Source organism: Molothrus ater, chromosome 6, assembly GCF_012460135.2.
Source record: "Molothrus ater isolate BHLD 08-10-18 breed brown headed cowbird chromosome 6, BPBGC_Mater_1.1, whole genome shotgun sequence".
In the NCBI taxonomy this organism is placed as follows: Eukaryota; Metazoa; Chordata; class Aves; order Passeriformes; family Icteridae; genus Molothrus; species Molothrus ater.
In genome coordinates, this window is record NC_050483.2 from 9,859,001 (window position 1) to 9,873,571 (window position 14,571).

General features: G+C 49.9%; 1 protein-coding gene across 1 annotated transcript in view; it reads left to right on the plus strand.

Annotated features, from left to right (window-relative positions):
* Positions 1-14,571, plus strand: part of EPS8L2 (EPS8 like 2) — a 48,984-nt gene that overhangs the window by 17,801 nt on the left and 16,612 nt on the right. Inside the window, exons 2-4 of the mRNA XM_036385076.2 lie at positions 787-851; positions 1,870-1,925; positions 12,128-12,192. Coding sequence (XP_036240969.1) covers positions 808-851; positions 1,870-1,925; positions 12,128-12,192 — 165 coding nt within the window. The 5' untranslated portion in view covers positions 787-807. The remainder of the gene's footprint in view (positions 1-786; positions 852-1,869; positions 1,926-12,127; positions 12,193-14,571) is intronic.

Sequence of the window (14,571 nt, forward strand, 5' to 3'; positions counted from 1 at the left end):
TTCCCTTCAGCTCACACATGCAGCAGAGGTGAAGAGCTTGGATACCAAAACAAATAATTCCCTGAGATCTTATTATATCTTGTTTTCAGGATTTGTCTCTCTTCCCTTGCAGTTCTGCTGTCAGAACAGTGCCTGGATCTCACTCACATCTTCTCCCACATTCTAATTTCACTGGAAAGAAAAGGAAAATGATCTGTGCTGATCCAGTCTGCCTTTCACTAACCACTCACCGCAGTACATTTTCCTTCATCCGTGAGCTGCCAGTAGAGCAGCATTCAGTTATCCCATTTTTCTTTATGTGGTCAGTCCCCTCGTAAAGATAATTTAACAGCTGGCGTAGAGCTTAAAATTACCACATAACAAAAGCTAATGGCACTCATGAAAAATGACCTGGGACACACAGCCATAAGCACATGGGCACAGGCATCTGGAACAGACCATGGAGGCAAAGGGCACCTCAGTCCCTGTTTAACCTTAGGCAGGACAGTGCTGCTGGAAAAAGATGTGTTAGAATGTCACAAAGTTGGGGTGTACCTGGAATGGAAGAGCAAGAGGGAGAGGTGGAAATAGGTTTTGAAAAAGCATCCTGGGATGTGTCACCTTCAGCCTAGGTCAGAGCAGTGAGAGGTGACTGAGAACAAGGAGGAAACATCCTTGTACTCACCTGACTGCTTCATCTGCTTGGAGGCCCCAGCTTGGAGGTAGAGAGGGCAGGATGCACACAGATAAATCACCTGAGAGCCTGTTCTATAAGCACTGACCCTGTCTCTTGTGCTTCTGCTGCAGTTGCCTGGCCTGTGAAGCAACATGAGTCACAAGGGATCCCTCAACTGCAACCCTGGCTCGTCAAAGTAAGGATCTCCCTGCACCTTCCTACCGTTCAGGATACTCCAAGCAGTCCTACTCATCCCCAAAGTCCCTGGTGTTTGTTTCACCCCTCCTGGGCTCCTCACAAGCTGGAAACTGCCTCACACATCACCTGCCCTGTGCACTGGGGTTTGATAATGGCACTTTAGGTGGAGAGAGCAGAGGGACATCAGGAGCCTCTCCACCAGCAGCCCATGGCAACCTCCAAGTGGAGCCAGAGCCACCAGCTCTCTCCCTCCTTCCTGCTCTGGGTATGAGCACCTGAACCACGGCCTGCCCTCAGGGGGACATGGTGACAGAGCACAAAGCAGCCCCTGGGCACCCGTGGGCTCACTCCTCTGTGCAGGACAGCCCAACCACAGCACCTCAGATCCCACTTGGCTCCTCCTCTGCCGGAGAAAACTTTGTTATCTCCTGGGTGCTCATTCCTACCCGTGACCCATGTACAGGGGGTGGCCCTACATGTGCTGCTTAGAGACTTGACACCCCAAAACTCAACTGTTTCCACACAATTCCACCTTCCCTTACATGGGATATGTTCTATATCCAAGTGCCTGCCTTCAAGGGGTACATGTCCAACATGTCCATTGAGAAGGGATTATCACCTTGGCTCCTGTACTGCCTCAGGTTCAGGTGGACTCAGGGATAACATGGAGGGGGTCTCCCTGTAACTCCCACTTATGGCACACTGGGAGCTGCTGTCCTTAACCCAGCCCCTCCAGAGTGCTGTTCTTCCAGGGGACACTGTGAAGGTAACTCTAGTGGGGACAGGCCTGGCTGGGCTGCTCCGTGTCCTGTTTCCAGCGCTGGGTTCAGTGACATGTGCCTGTGGTGTGGATAACGGGTAGGGTTGCACCGGAGCCGCCGGCACGGCCCACAAGGAAATGCTTTGCAGAGAAGGGAAGGGCTGGTCCCTCTGGGCACTGCAGAGCTGCTGTGTGAAAACTGATGTTAAAAATATTTGGGAGCTGATGGTTGATTTGTACCTTCTTCCTTTTTCAGTGGCAGCATGGGCAAAGCCGAGGGAGCCTCCAAGCTGAGTGCAAAGGACTTGTATGGTGAGTCGTGCCTGCAAACATATCCAAAGTTTCCCAAGGCAAAGGCACCTCTGGAGAGCTGGATGTCGGTGTTGGGGAGCTTTAGGCTGGAACTCAGTCAAAGCCACGTGAATCCAGAGTTCCATATGCAACAGGCTGGCCTGACCTGGCAGCAAAAAGACACCTCACATCTGTGCTGACACCTCCCACACTGGGGACAGCTGGGATTTTGTGGGAACAGAACATTGCTTCCCTTACCCAGATCCTCCCCAGGTCTGTTAACAAGATCACCTGATAAAGGGCCTCACAAAAGAAAGACTGTCCTCAGCAGGTTAATGATTATCCTCTTCTAACTACTTAGTGAACCATGAAAATTCCATGCCCTTTGGCTCTTTGGAAGTGCAGGGAATGGGCAGGATGGGTGTTTGTGCACAATCTGAGAGGCAGCTTGTTTGGGTTCAGCACCTTTAGGTATCAATGACAGTTATTCCTGATCTCAGCAGATCCAAGTGTCCCAGGTGAAAATGTGGCCTCTGGGGTGGGCAGAGCAAGCATAAATCATGTGAGAAATCACCTCCCCCAGTTATTTCCTGAGTAAGAAGTTGGAGGTTGTCTGGGCTAACACAAGCAGTTTTTGGGGTGTCCGAGCCTGCCAGCTCTCCCACCTGAGAGCTATGGATTTACCTGGTTGATGGTTTAATTGGGAAGGAACAGGCTGTGTGTGCTTTTCCTTAGGGATCTTCTACTTGATCAGAGATTGTCTTTGGTGGCTATGAACTGCCACTGTGGTTTATTTGTCCCTGAGAAGTGACTCCCTTTGCCCAAGGCTGGAGGTTTATCTATGTGGAGTGGCCTGGAGCAGTGTTCAGAGAGGCCAGCCTCACCTGGGGAGAAGTGGGATGGCAGGGACTGTATTTAGTGCTAAACAAAACCACTGTTTATGTCAATTCACTCCCAAGAAATGAAACATGAGGATAATGGCAGAGCAGAAATTTGGCTGTTTGTGGCCTGCATGCTGCAGGGTGGGTGGGTGCCAAGCAGGGGTTTGAACTGTGGCAGTCACTTCTGGAGATGGAAGGACACATGATAAAGAAGCAAAAGGATGAGGTGTGGGAATTTTGGGTGCACACAGGGATGTTAGTACAGACAAACTCCTCCTGCCTCCAAGGCAGTGCACATTCCTTTGGCTGTGCACTGACACTGGCACATCCTGTCAGGAGCAGGAGGGCTGCAGGTTCCAGGTAAACAGCCCTACAGAGATGTGTAAAAATGAACCTGGGGGCTCACAACGGGATTAAAGCCAAGCAGATTTGCAGGCTGGCACCCATGGGTGCAGGAAACCCAGGGCTCCAGCCACCAGAATTCCAGAGGGGGATCTAATGGTGCCATGGCACAGGGAGCGCCCCTCAATCCTGTGCCACAAAAGCCAGTGCAGGGAAAGGCTGACAGACTGCCTTGGAAACAAACACAGCTCTCAAATAAGCACTTTTCAACACAGAATTTCATATTCCACATTTTTTTGTATGAACACACCTCAAAAACAAATTCACCAGGGTTGGGACCTCTCTGACCAAATTCCAGCAAACCTGAAATGAGGACTCTATGTCCCTGAGCCAAATCCTCAGGAGGAGTAAAGCAGCTGCCTGCTATTTCCCTGCCACTACTGAAACACAGATTGAGCTCTGATTCCCTGCACAAATCAGTGCCTCTTGGCCAGCCCAGCCCCTGGCATGAGCACATCCAGAGGGATTTTGCTTGGCAGCACTTGAAACCCACCCGCTAATTCAGCAAAAGACACTCAGCACGTGTAAACCAATATTTAAATGTCTTGGTCCCTTTCCCACTCAGATCCTCCCCCTCCAGCATTAATTTCTGCTGTGAGCTGGCACATTTGGGGATAGAGGGCAAGCAAGAACTAAAATTCCAGGGAGAATTATGTTTCATAATGAAACAAATCACACCAAGCCGAGCTGGCCTTGATTATGTGATTACAACACTGCTGAGGGATGTTTGGAGCTGACAAGACTTTTCATATTTCTATTTTCCTCCCATGCAATCAGGCTGAACCCTCAGCCTGTGTACGCTGCCAGACCTCCAAGAAGTGAGAGCAGTGACTCCCAAATTCCCAGCACACAGGCATCCACTCATTTAAAGCTCTCTGGGTTATGATGGCTCCAATGCACACAGGTGTCTAAATATTATTTCTAAATGAACAAGGCCTTTGGTTTCCCTTTCTAAAGATGCTTTTTCTACAGTAATACTGGCTCAACATGACAGGGGTGCCAACTGTGGGTACAGAAGTGCTACCTGAGGGCCAAGGTGTCCCCAGTATCAACAGGGACTTATTGGGAATATTAAACCCACCTCAGGGGAGACCCTGAAGAGGGATATTTAAAATTGTTGGGCTGAGGCTGGAACACAGCAGCAGCTTCAGGCTGTGCACAGGAAAGCACCTGGATGGCGAAGGTGGAGGTTCACTCTGGGGGACCTCCAGGGCATAGTGTGAAGGCCCTCACAGGACACAGCCTCATCACATGGCTGTTGATGGGTGGGGAAGGCTCTGGTGTCACATTTGGCCTGCTGAAATTGCTTTGATCACCAAATATGTTGCCTACCACTGTGTATTCTTCACTGTGGTGAGCACAGAGGGATGAGGAGAGATGACCAAAGGGAATTCTACAATGAAACTGACTTAAAACCCCAAGATACCCTCCCCTGGCTCTGTTCCTAGCAGAGTTTGATATGCTTTCCAGCTGCTCTGCCATCCTCAGTGGAGTTTCCTGGCTCTCGTGGGAGCAGGACACTCATCTTTTCCTCCCCCCTTAGTAAAACAGCACCACATTTGTTCAGCTCCACATTCTGGAGGAGTCTGTGGCTGCAGGGAGCAGTCCCACATCAGCTGGCAGCAGGGAATGGCTGGCCCCTCTCAGGTTGCCACCTCTCCCCCCACAGCCACCAGCTGAATAAACGTTAATGCACACCATAAATAAATTAGGCTGCTTCTCTGCTTACGGGCGTCTGTTCTGAGCCCAGATGAAAGCCTGAGGGGGGGAAACCAGGCTCCAGTAGGACCCATGGAAGGACTGGCAGGAAGTATTTCTTTCTGCACAGCATTTCCCACAGCAGGAAAGCTGCTGCCACCCCTTTCTGAGGTGACTCCCAGAGGGCTTCTGCGGGTGTTCCCCTCAGCTGCTTCCAGAGCTGTCAAACAGCGCTGGCTGGCTCTCCTGATGGATTAGGCAGCATAGCAGGAGAAGTTCAGGGCAGTTTGATGATTGCAGGGATTTCTCATAGGGCTGTGGGGAGGAGCAGCTCATTTCTGTTTGGTTGCTGTCTGTCCCTGCAGTGCTCAGCCTCCTTCCAGGGTCTGTGAGACCCTGCCAGCTGCTTCCAGCCTGTCCACCCACCCTCCATGCACTCATTTCTGGGAAAGAACCAGACTTGATAGGGCAGAGGGCTGGAAAAGGGGTTTTGGAGCAATGAGTTAGGCTGGAGAAGCACAGTGCTGATGCCAATCACTTGACACTGCACACCCGTAACCCAAGCCAGGCTGCGGCGCTGTAACAGGACACGAGGCACTGTCACAAAGAGAGGAGCCACTTCCTGCCCAGTGTGGCCCTGCACAGGGATCATCTCCCTGGGGAGCCACGGGCAGAGAGGCTCCTCTGGTGCCAGCATCACCCCTGAGCCACAGGCAGCTGCTTGGCACTGGCCAGGCAGAACACACCAGTGGAGAGGAAGCAACTTACCTTTAATGGTGATGAACCAACTCACCTTTAATGGTGATGAACCAACTCCTGGGGATCTCACAGATCGGCTTGTATCCCAACAGGGCCTCCAGCCCCAGCCACATGGAGAGGTCTCTGAGATGAGACCCACAGTGCCCAGACTGTAATTCCCTGCTGCTGGCTCTCCCACACCCTGCCCAAAGCATGAGCTTGTTCACAATCCCAGCTGGAGGCCACATGGCTGTCACATCATTATTGACAGGAGCACAGAGGGATCGTTCCTTCCCCACAACCTTTAGGAGAGGATATGTGCAGGATTTAACACACACTGGTATTGCCTGCAAGAGACAGCTCTGGCAGGAGCAGTGGCCTGCCAAGCCTGCTCAGCCACACTGCTGCATCAAGATGACCAGGTCCATACCTAAATCCACAGGGATTCAGAACAGTGCCACTCACTGTCATGTCTTTAAAGATTTCATCATACTGGAGAAAAAGCCTGAGGTTCAGCAGAGATCCAGCCTTCTTGCCCAGGTCTTTAATTCCTCCTGTCCCCTCCTGCCAGCCCTGAATACCTCCCTTGTCCTTCCCCTGCTCCCTTGATGCCATTCCAGCTCCCTTCTTCACATCCCCTTTCCCACCTGAGATTCCAGCTTCAGATTACCCTGCTCCCCTTTGACACTGTGTGTGTGGGTGACCCTTCCATTCAATGCCTCGGACACTTACTTAATACACCAACTGGAAACAGGGCTGGAAGAAAAACTGGAAGCCAACAATCCTGTTGGTTCCTGCAGATCAAGCCCCAGTGGTGGGTGAGACAGGGAACACATTGGCTCAGTTCAGCCATGACTGGAGCTACTGGGAAGAGCAGACACTGCTCCAGGTGCTGCTGGCCAGGAGTTTGGGATGGCAGTTAGTGACAGGGATGCTGTGGAAAGGGATCTCCCACCTCTGATGCTGTTCAGCATCTCCAGTGACCCTTTTTCTCTGCCACCTTGAAACTGCTAAGGACAAGTTTTCACCTTTCATGGAGTAACTGCATAGAGCTCACACAGAGGAACCTTTTTCTAAATGGAAATGGGGTTTTGGATATGCCCAAGTAGCCTGGGAACTAAAGTTGTGATAGTTCATAAAAATAACAACCAAAAAAAAGGAGGAATTTTTCATTATGAATTTTTTTCAAGATTCAAAGAAAGCGAATTAATTAAATCAGGATTCCCCCAATCTTATTATGTTCATTCAAAAAATGCCATTACCAGCTACAGAAAGCTGAGAAAACACCACTTTGGGCTTTTTGGTGAAAAATAATTTAGCAGGTTTCTTCCAGGTCTGGTTGTAAAGGCAAAAGGGAATATCTCTACTGGTGAACTATAGCTCTCAATGCCCTGATTATCCTGCTCCAAGCAGCCTGCTGGACACACTGAACACAAACACACACTGTTCCTCCATGTACTCAGTCCTTGCACAACCCAGGAGCTGTGCCAGGTTTTTATTTGCTTTCCTAGAGTGGGTTGTGTCTTCAGTTAATAAAGCAGGAATGTGAGCACTTGGGGCTGAGCTGTGGCAAATATGAAGCGTGCCGAGCAGGAATTCAGCCGTGTGGAACCCGGAGCCACTGCTCCCTGCTGCCACAGCCCATTCACACCTCAATGAGAGCTGTTCATTCACTCCAAGAGCTTCCAGATCCATCTGCACACACAGCCATGAGGGAGAGCTGACCAGGCAGACATTCCCAGTGCCACAGGCGCCAGTACAGACCAGCTCCAGCAGTTCAGCAAGTACCACAGATCTCACAGCAAACCCAGGGAGCTTGATGCTCCCTAGACTGCAAAGATATCCCAAAATGGAGCTCTCTCTGTGCTGGCCAGAGAGAGCAGGGAAGAAGCAAGGCAGGACCTGCAGATTCTCCCCCGTCAGGTATCTCAGGCACAGCAGGTCAGTGCAAGGCCCAAAAGCAGATCCTTGACTAACCCTGGGTAACCTGGAGCAGGAAGCAGCAACCTGGCAGATGCTGTGTTCAAGTGCCATATCTGGCCCCAGGCTGGGATCCTGGAATGGAGGTTATTCCATACTGCTGCTCTGTAAGCCAGCCTGGCAGGTTTCTGCGGCTGCCATGAGCACACAGAGCATTTGCTGCCCCATTTCTGCTCAGCAGGCTGGTCCTGACCTGCCATTTGGCACAGAGCAGCTCACACTACGCTGGCAGGTTCCTATAAACAGTGTGTGCACTGCTAGATAATGTATAGATAACGTAGAGATTATATAAGGAACTGGCAAGCTCCAGAAGTAACCACCAGGACTTCCCTTAGGCTGCTGTAATGGATGTGGAGGCTGGGGAGGTCAGCAGTGTGATTCAGGGAATGGAGGAGAGGTCCTTGGTATGGCACTGGCAGGGAGAACAAATCCAATGCCTCTCATTCCTCAGAGACTGCTCTGTACTTGTCCATACATCCCCCTGTCTTCTGCTGTGCCTTCTGCCCAGAAACAGCTGTAAACAAATGTGGGGAGGGACAGGGAGGATCAGGTAGGATCCTGTGTGGTAAAACTAATTAATCAGAGAAGGATGTGCCTGGAGGGGAGGAAGAGGCCACTGGCAGGTTGTACTGGGGGTGCTGTGCCCCTCTGGCTTGACAGAGGCTGTGCATGGAGAAAGACAAGCCTGCTCCTGCCCTCCTTGGCACTGCTCAGCATTCCCAGAGACCTTAACCAATTATCCCAGCTGTAAGCTGGGCCCATGGGCAGTTTATCCCGCTAGTTGATCTCCTGTGCTCACTGAACGTTCACAGCCACATCCCAGCTCCCTGCTAAATAAGGTTTTGCATGGAAATGGGGAGGGAACTTGGCACTAAAGATGTGCTTTGGCTTCCTGGACCAAGCTGATAACCCCAGCCCTCCAGGATGTGCATCGATCCTGCTTTTTTTCCTGATTTATTACTCTCTTTCATCCTTTCCACTCCTTAACATAAAGCCAAACAGGACTCTTTCCCTGCCTGCCAAGATTTTAGTATCATTACTGGGATTTCAGCCCAGCACTGTTTTGAGCCCTCAGGTACCACCTTGTACCTCTGCAGTGGTCTCAGCTCTTCCCATTTCCTCACTGGTGCCAGTGGGAAACACCATTCCCACAGCACTGTTTATCTGTAAGATACCAGTGGTAGATAACATTTGTTGCCATTTTGCCCACTTCTCTGGGTGTGAGGCAAGATTAAAGCTACCTGGTTAGTAGAGAATTGAAGTGAATTCTGTTAAAGAACCATTTATAGGGTTTTTTTCCCTCAAAGGATTGTCTTAGGGATCACTGACCCAGACCCTGAGAGGCAAGAGATGAGACAATTTGCCAGAGGTTGTGCATGTTATCCCACATGTTATCCATGCTCAAGGCACTCAGGGCTTTCTGGATTCCGCATCCCATACATACAGCAAGTGTCTGGGATCAGCACAACTGCTCTTCAGGCCACCGGGGATCCCCCCAGCACCTGCCAGGATACCCATGCTACGAGTTGGGTTTTTTCCTTGCCAGACACAAAAAGGACAGGGCAAAGCTCTATTGTTTTCCAATCTCTTTGGCTCTCTTGGCAGACAAAAGGGGAAAAGGACAGTGGTCACTGTGGGTTCATGCCAGCTTTATCACCTCTGGATGTTTGCTGTACCGGTGCCACAGCCCTGGAGCTCTCCCTGCCCTTTGCCTGTGTAATAGAGTCCTTCACTGCCACAGACTCTGAAGGTCATAGCAGGAGATAAACAGAGGTGCAGATGGGTGTTTGAGCTAATTTGGGGAAATCATCACTATATTTCTGCAATGCTCATCTATCACATAGGGATTATGCAAATTCTCCACATCCTGGGGCCAGGTTAGGGGTCGGATAACACCTGAAGGTGCCCAGGTCCTGTTGCAGGACACTGTAGAAATGCCAAGTGTCCCGGTGTGAGGTGTCAGATGAAGCAGGAGGAAATGAGCTCCTCCTGCTCCTGCTGCTGCTAACAGGCCAGCGTGCACTCATACAAAATTCAGCAGGTCAGGGACAAAGCTGTGCAGAAGGGCAGGGTGGAGCCACACAGGACAGCTGACCTGCCTTCTGAGGTATGGCTGGCAAGGGAGTTCACCTGGGCAAGGCAAAGGATACCCCTTGATCAAGAAGTCAAAGAGCCACAGATTTTGCTATAGGCATCATTCACAGAATGCCAGAATGGTTTGGGTTGGAAGGGACCTGAAAGCTTATCTCATTCCATCCCCTGCCATGTACAGGGACACCTGCCACTGTCCCAGGTCACTCCAAGTCCAGCCCAATCTGGCTATGGACACTTCCAGGGATCAGGCAGCCACAGCTTCTCAGGGCAACTTGTGCCAGGGCCTCAGCTCCCTCACAGGAAAGAACTTCTTCCTAAAAGCATTTTCGGATCAGCCCAGCCCAACCAGAGCCAAATTTAATCAAAGACAAATAATGATGCATGTTGGAAAGCCCTGCAGTATTTCACCACATTGTTTTGAGTAAATAAACCAAAAAAACACTCATTTTCTTTAAAGCACCCACGCTCTTGGATAGATGTGGCCCAAATATGACTCTTTCATGATCGGCAACCTGGTTCTTCAATTCTTCCTGTGTTTAATTCAAAACCAAGTGCTAGAAAAGAAGGAGATTTCGGTGTTCTGGCACCCTGCTGTCCCCAGAAACTCTGGCTGGTTCCAGACCTCGTGGTCTTATTTGCAGATGCCAGCAGGAAACACAAAACTAAAAATTTCCATGGGTGTGGGGGCCAGGTAGAAGCCAAGGAGACAGAAGGGATTTCAGGAGAACATGCAGAAACACCCCATTTCTTGCCCTGGGCAGCTTCTGGGACATCACTTGAATGACATCGGGAGACAAAATAGAGGCACTTTGTTCTAGTTCTGTGGCTTGTGGAGGTAATGCAGAAATTCCCCCAGGGAAAAATCAACAGAGGGAGGGGAAACATCTGCATTTCTCCCTGTCCCAGGGCTTGCTGCTGTCTGAACAAGGCTGCAAAGGGCTAAAGAGGCCTTTGCTCTCTTGCACTCACTGAGTGCAGGTGATGGGAAGTTGGGCTATGCAGAGTTCTGAGGTTTTGGCCCCCAAAACTTCCAAGGGCTTCTCTGAAGATTTCCTCAGCAGTGCATACTGAGATCTCCCCTGACTGCGACACGTGCAGCTTCTTTGAGCTTGGAGGAAGGGGAAAAGGCATTTGAAGGGATCCCAGAGAGTCTGAGGGCAACCAGCTGCTGCCCTGACCACTGCTACAGCTCCATGGGCTGTTTTCCTCCCAGGAACACAGACCTGTGCTAACCTCCCACTGGAAACCTCATCCCCCTGGTATTCCTTCCCTCCCTCAGGGACTACCAGTTCCCCACACAGCTCCTCACCCTTCCTCTCAGGGCTGGAGACATTTGCCTGTCTGAATGTAAACTCCCTTTGTTTCCAGACCACCCACTTCAGCCTTTTCCACTCCCTCTGGAAAAGGAGGGGATGGGATGTCTTAAAACCCAAATGTGTCTCCATCCCACATGAATGCGGTGTTCTCATTTCCATCAGTGTCATCTATTTACATGAGAAATGCTCAGGGAGGAAATTGAGGTTACTGAGAGGAAAAAAGTGCCTCACATCAGCCCCAAATCCCTGTGGGATGCGCTGCCTGTGCCCTATCCCAGACCTTGCCCCACATTGCAAGTAGGACAGACTGCAATTAATGCCCCCAGCAACCAGAAAGTGCCACTGAGCCTTTCCTGCCAGCCTGAGGTGGGAAGGGGCTGCGCTGCAATATTAATTTGTTTATTCAAGGTCACTCTGGAATGGCTGAGCAGGGAGCTGGGCTGGGTGTCTGAGGTCTTTCCCCTGAACCATCCTCACTCCACCTCTGAGCTGGTGCTGGTGGTGTATGAGACACAGGCTCAGAGCCCTGCAGTCTCCATTAATGCCTCTGCCAATATTCCCACCAACAAATCAAGAAATCACTTCTACTGGGGAACATCCATCACTCCAGGGCTGTCAGCAGTCAGGCACAGAGGCAAAACACTGCTGTGTTTTCAGCCACAGACATGGAGCTACAAGTGTGAAGTACTCGTATGTCCTGCCAATCTGATGGCACAGCCTAAAGAGTGGTAGGGCAGTGTTAAAAAGCTTTAGAAATTGGCTTGAATTAACTTCTACCCACCCTTGCCAGGCTCCAAAGAAGACCAGTGGCATCTTTTCATGATCCTTATCACTGGGATATCTCCGGGTGCTCAGTACGCTCCCCAAGGCGTGGGCAGGATTGTGCTCAGCCCCGTGCACCAAGAGGAGCTCGATTTATAAGCTCTTGGCTGGCCAAGAGCTCTTGGGTGAAATCCCCAAGGCAAAGCTCAAGGAAAGGCAATGCTTGTTCTGGAGAGACACCTGCTGGCAGTGCCCGCGGAGCCCGAGCTGGAAGCTCGGGGACTGTGAGAAAGAGTTGTAATTCTCAGATCCAAAGAAAAACAACCAATGCTTCTTTTCTTGTTTCTTACAGAACAAAGGAAAAAATACTCCAACTCCAACGTCATTATGCACGAGACTTCCCAGTACCACGTCCAGGTGAGCACACACAACAGAGTGCTAGGGGGCTGAGAGGCTGAGGTCAGTGATAGGTGCCTGTAGTGCAGTGTGTTCCCTGTGTTCTGGACCTTTAGGAGGCCAAGGGCGAGTTGGGAACCTCCTTACCATTAAAGTCTCAAGTCACTGAGTAAAGGAGAATGGGGGGGAAAGAAGATTTCAATAAACAAGGGGAATTCTGTACAAGGAAAGAGGAAATGGAGAAGCTGTTGTCTTCTCTCTCCTCTGTGTTTGAAGGAGAGCATGAAATGCTGTCTGTCCTGTCACCCTGTGCTTTAAGCCCTTCTGATCAGCACAGACAGGTTAAAAGCAGAGTTCCCATGGTGGTTACTGGAATTTAGCTTTCCAAGCAACAGAGACCACATGGACTATCAGCTTTCAGCTCTCCTCAGCTACTGTGTCCTCTCAGGTAACACAAACCCCTTCACACAAGACAGGCAATATGCCAAATCCATCTCCCACTGCCACAGACACCCATCCCAAAAAGAGAAGCCAGCCTGGCCATCCTGAGCTTGGCAATTCCTGTAATGCAACTTGGTGGTGCAGGACTCCATGGAGGAGGTGGGGCCATTCATCACTGAAAACTGAGCAAGGCAAGACAGGAAAACACTTCCTCAGGTTCATATTTAGGAGATGGGGCCCTTTGAAAGCCTACATTTAGACTTGAAAAGTGCCTGTTTGGAAAGAGGTCCTGGTTTCCATTGGAGAAACCAACTCAGTGGCTCAGAAGTCACTCATATGAGGATGCAGAGAAGGGACTTTAAACAGTGACATGTAAATTAATTCTTTATTAATTATGCCATAAGCCACCCGTTTGTGAGTTTCTCCCCTGAACTTTGACCAAGGCAAACAGGATTGCAGTGGCAGGCAGTGAGATAGAATGAGGTTTCCTCACAGGAGGCATTTTATACCCTTTGAAGTAATCAGATCAAAGTTTAATGGTGGGTGGAGTCATTGCCCGTTCTAATAAAAGTTGCTGTATTTGAATGTCTATCTGGATGAAAAGGGGTTTTAAGGGATAAAACAAAGACAGCAACAAGCTTCTCCCTCTCAATCCACCCATATCGACAGAAAATGGAAGCAGAAAAATATTCTAATGATTTAGTCAGAAAAGTAACTTCCCCTCCATGAAAACTGACTGAACAGTAAACAGCAAAAGAATTTATGAAGCTTGTAAAGGTGGTGGATAAAATAATAAAAGAGATAAAAAGGCCTGTCATCTTGAGTAAACCCATACCCTCACTGCTCTGAAAGAAAAGGGCTTGTCACCTCTGCACAGATAAAATTGACTTGGCAAATACCTTCCCATGCACTATTTTACAATTACTGTAACATACACCCAGCATGTTTTTCATTCGTGATTGCATTGCTAATCTCAGCTTTCAGCTCACACACCTGCCAGGAGTTCTATGTAGACAGTGCCTCACCCCATACCTTTGCTTGATGAACACAGGAGTGGGCCTTGCATTGTCCTCTGCTCTGCTCCTTCCTCCAGTCTTTGGAAAACGTCTAACAGCAAATGGGTCACCACAAACCCTATACAGCCCTAATGCCCAAGAGCATGTTTAAAGATTTTCTGCAAGGTCTACAAGTGCTTTAAATCCAAGCCTTTCCCTGCATCCACCTTGTGTGGAGCCAACTGCAGCAACAGTTCTTGCCTGTGCTTCCTCACAACCATCCAAGGCTCTGTGCTCCAAGTGCACACATCCATCTCAGGTTCATCTGGTCTGTGCCAGACCCCAACATCCACAGCTTCTCCAAGTCCCACAGCAGGACATGCTCTAGCAGCATCAGCTTTTGCTGCCTCTTAATCTGCTTCCCACTTTGCATTTACTTGGGCTTTTACAAGGAGAAAGGAATTCTTTCCCAACAATTTCATCATCCTCCTCCATGGCCCATTGATGCACATGTCAACTGTGGACACAACCCACTGGGTTACTGAATCAGCTCAGGAGTGCATCAGCAACAGAAAGAAGCTACTTGATCCCTAATTCTAGGTTATTTCTGATCACTGGGAGAAAGCAGGAAGGTACAGGATCAGGTACAGGCAAAACACATCCAGTTACTACAAATTTTCCATCACTTTAGGACTTGCTTTAAAACACCCCCTGTTTTTCCAGCTCTTGCTTTGAAACCAGGATGTGTGCATCAAAGAGAAGCAGGCATTTCACTGCTGCCCTCCCCACAAACTCTGAATGCCCAGCAGGACCATTTTTGGGTAGCCACACTGCTGTCCCTGGCCCCCTAGGGCAGTTCTACCTGCAGCACCTTGTGATTCTCCTGCTCCAGGGGTTAATCTGCTCCTGGCTCTCCAGCTTAGCCACTGCTGCTGAAGTGCCTGCTCTGTACCCTACTGAGCAA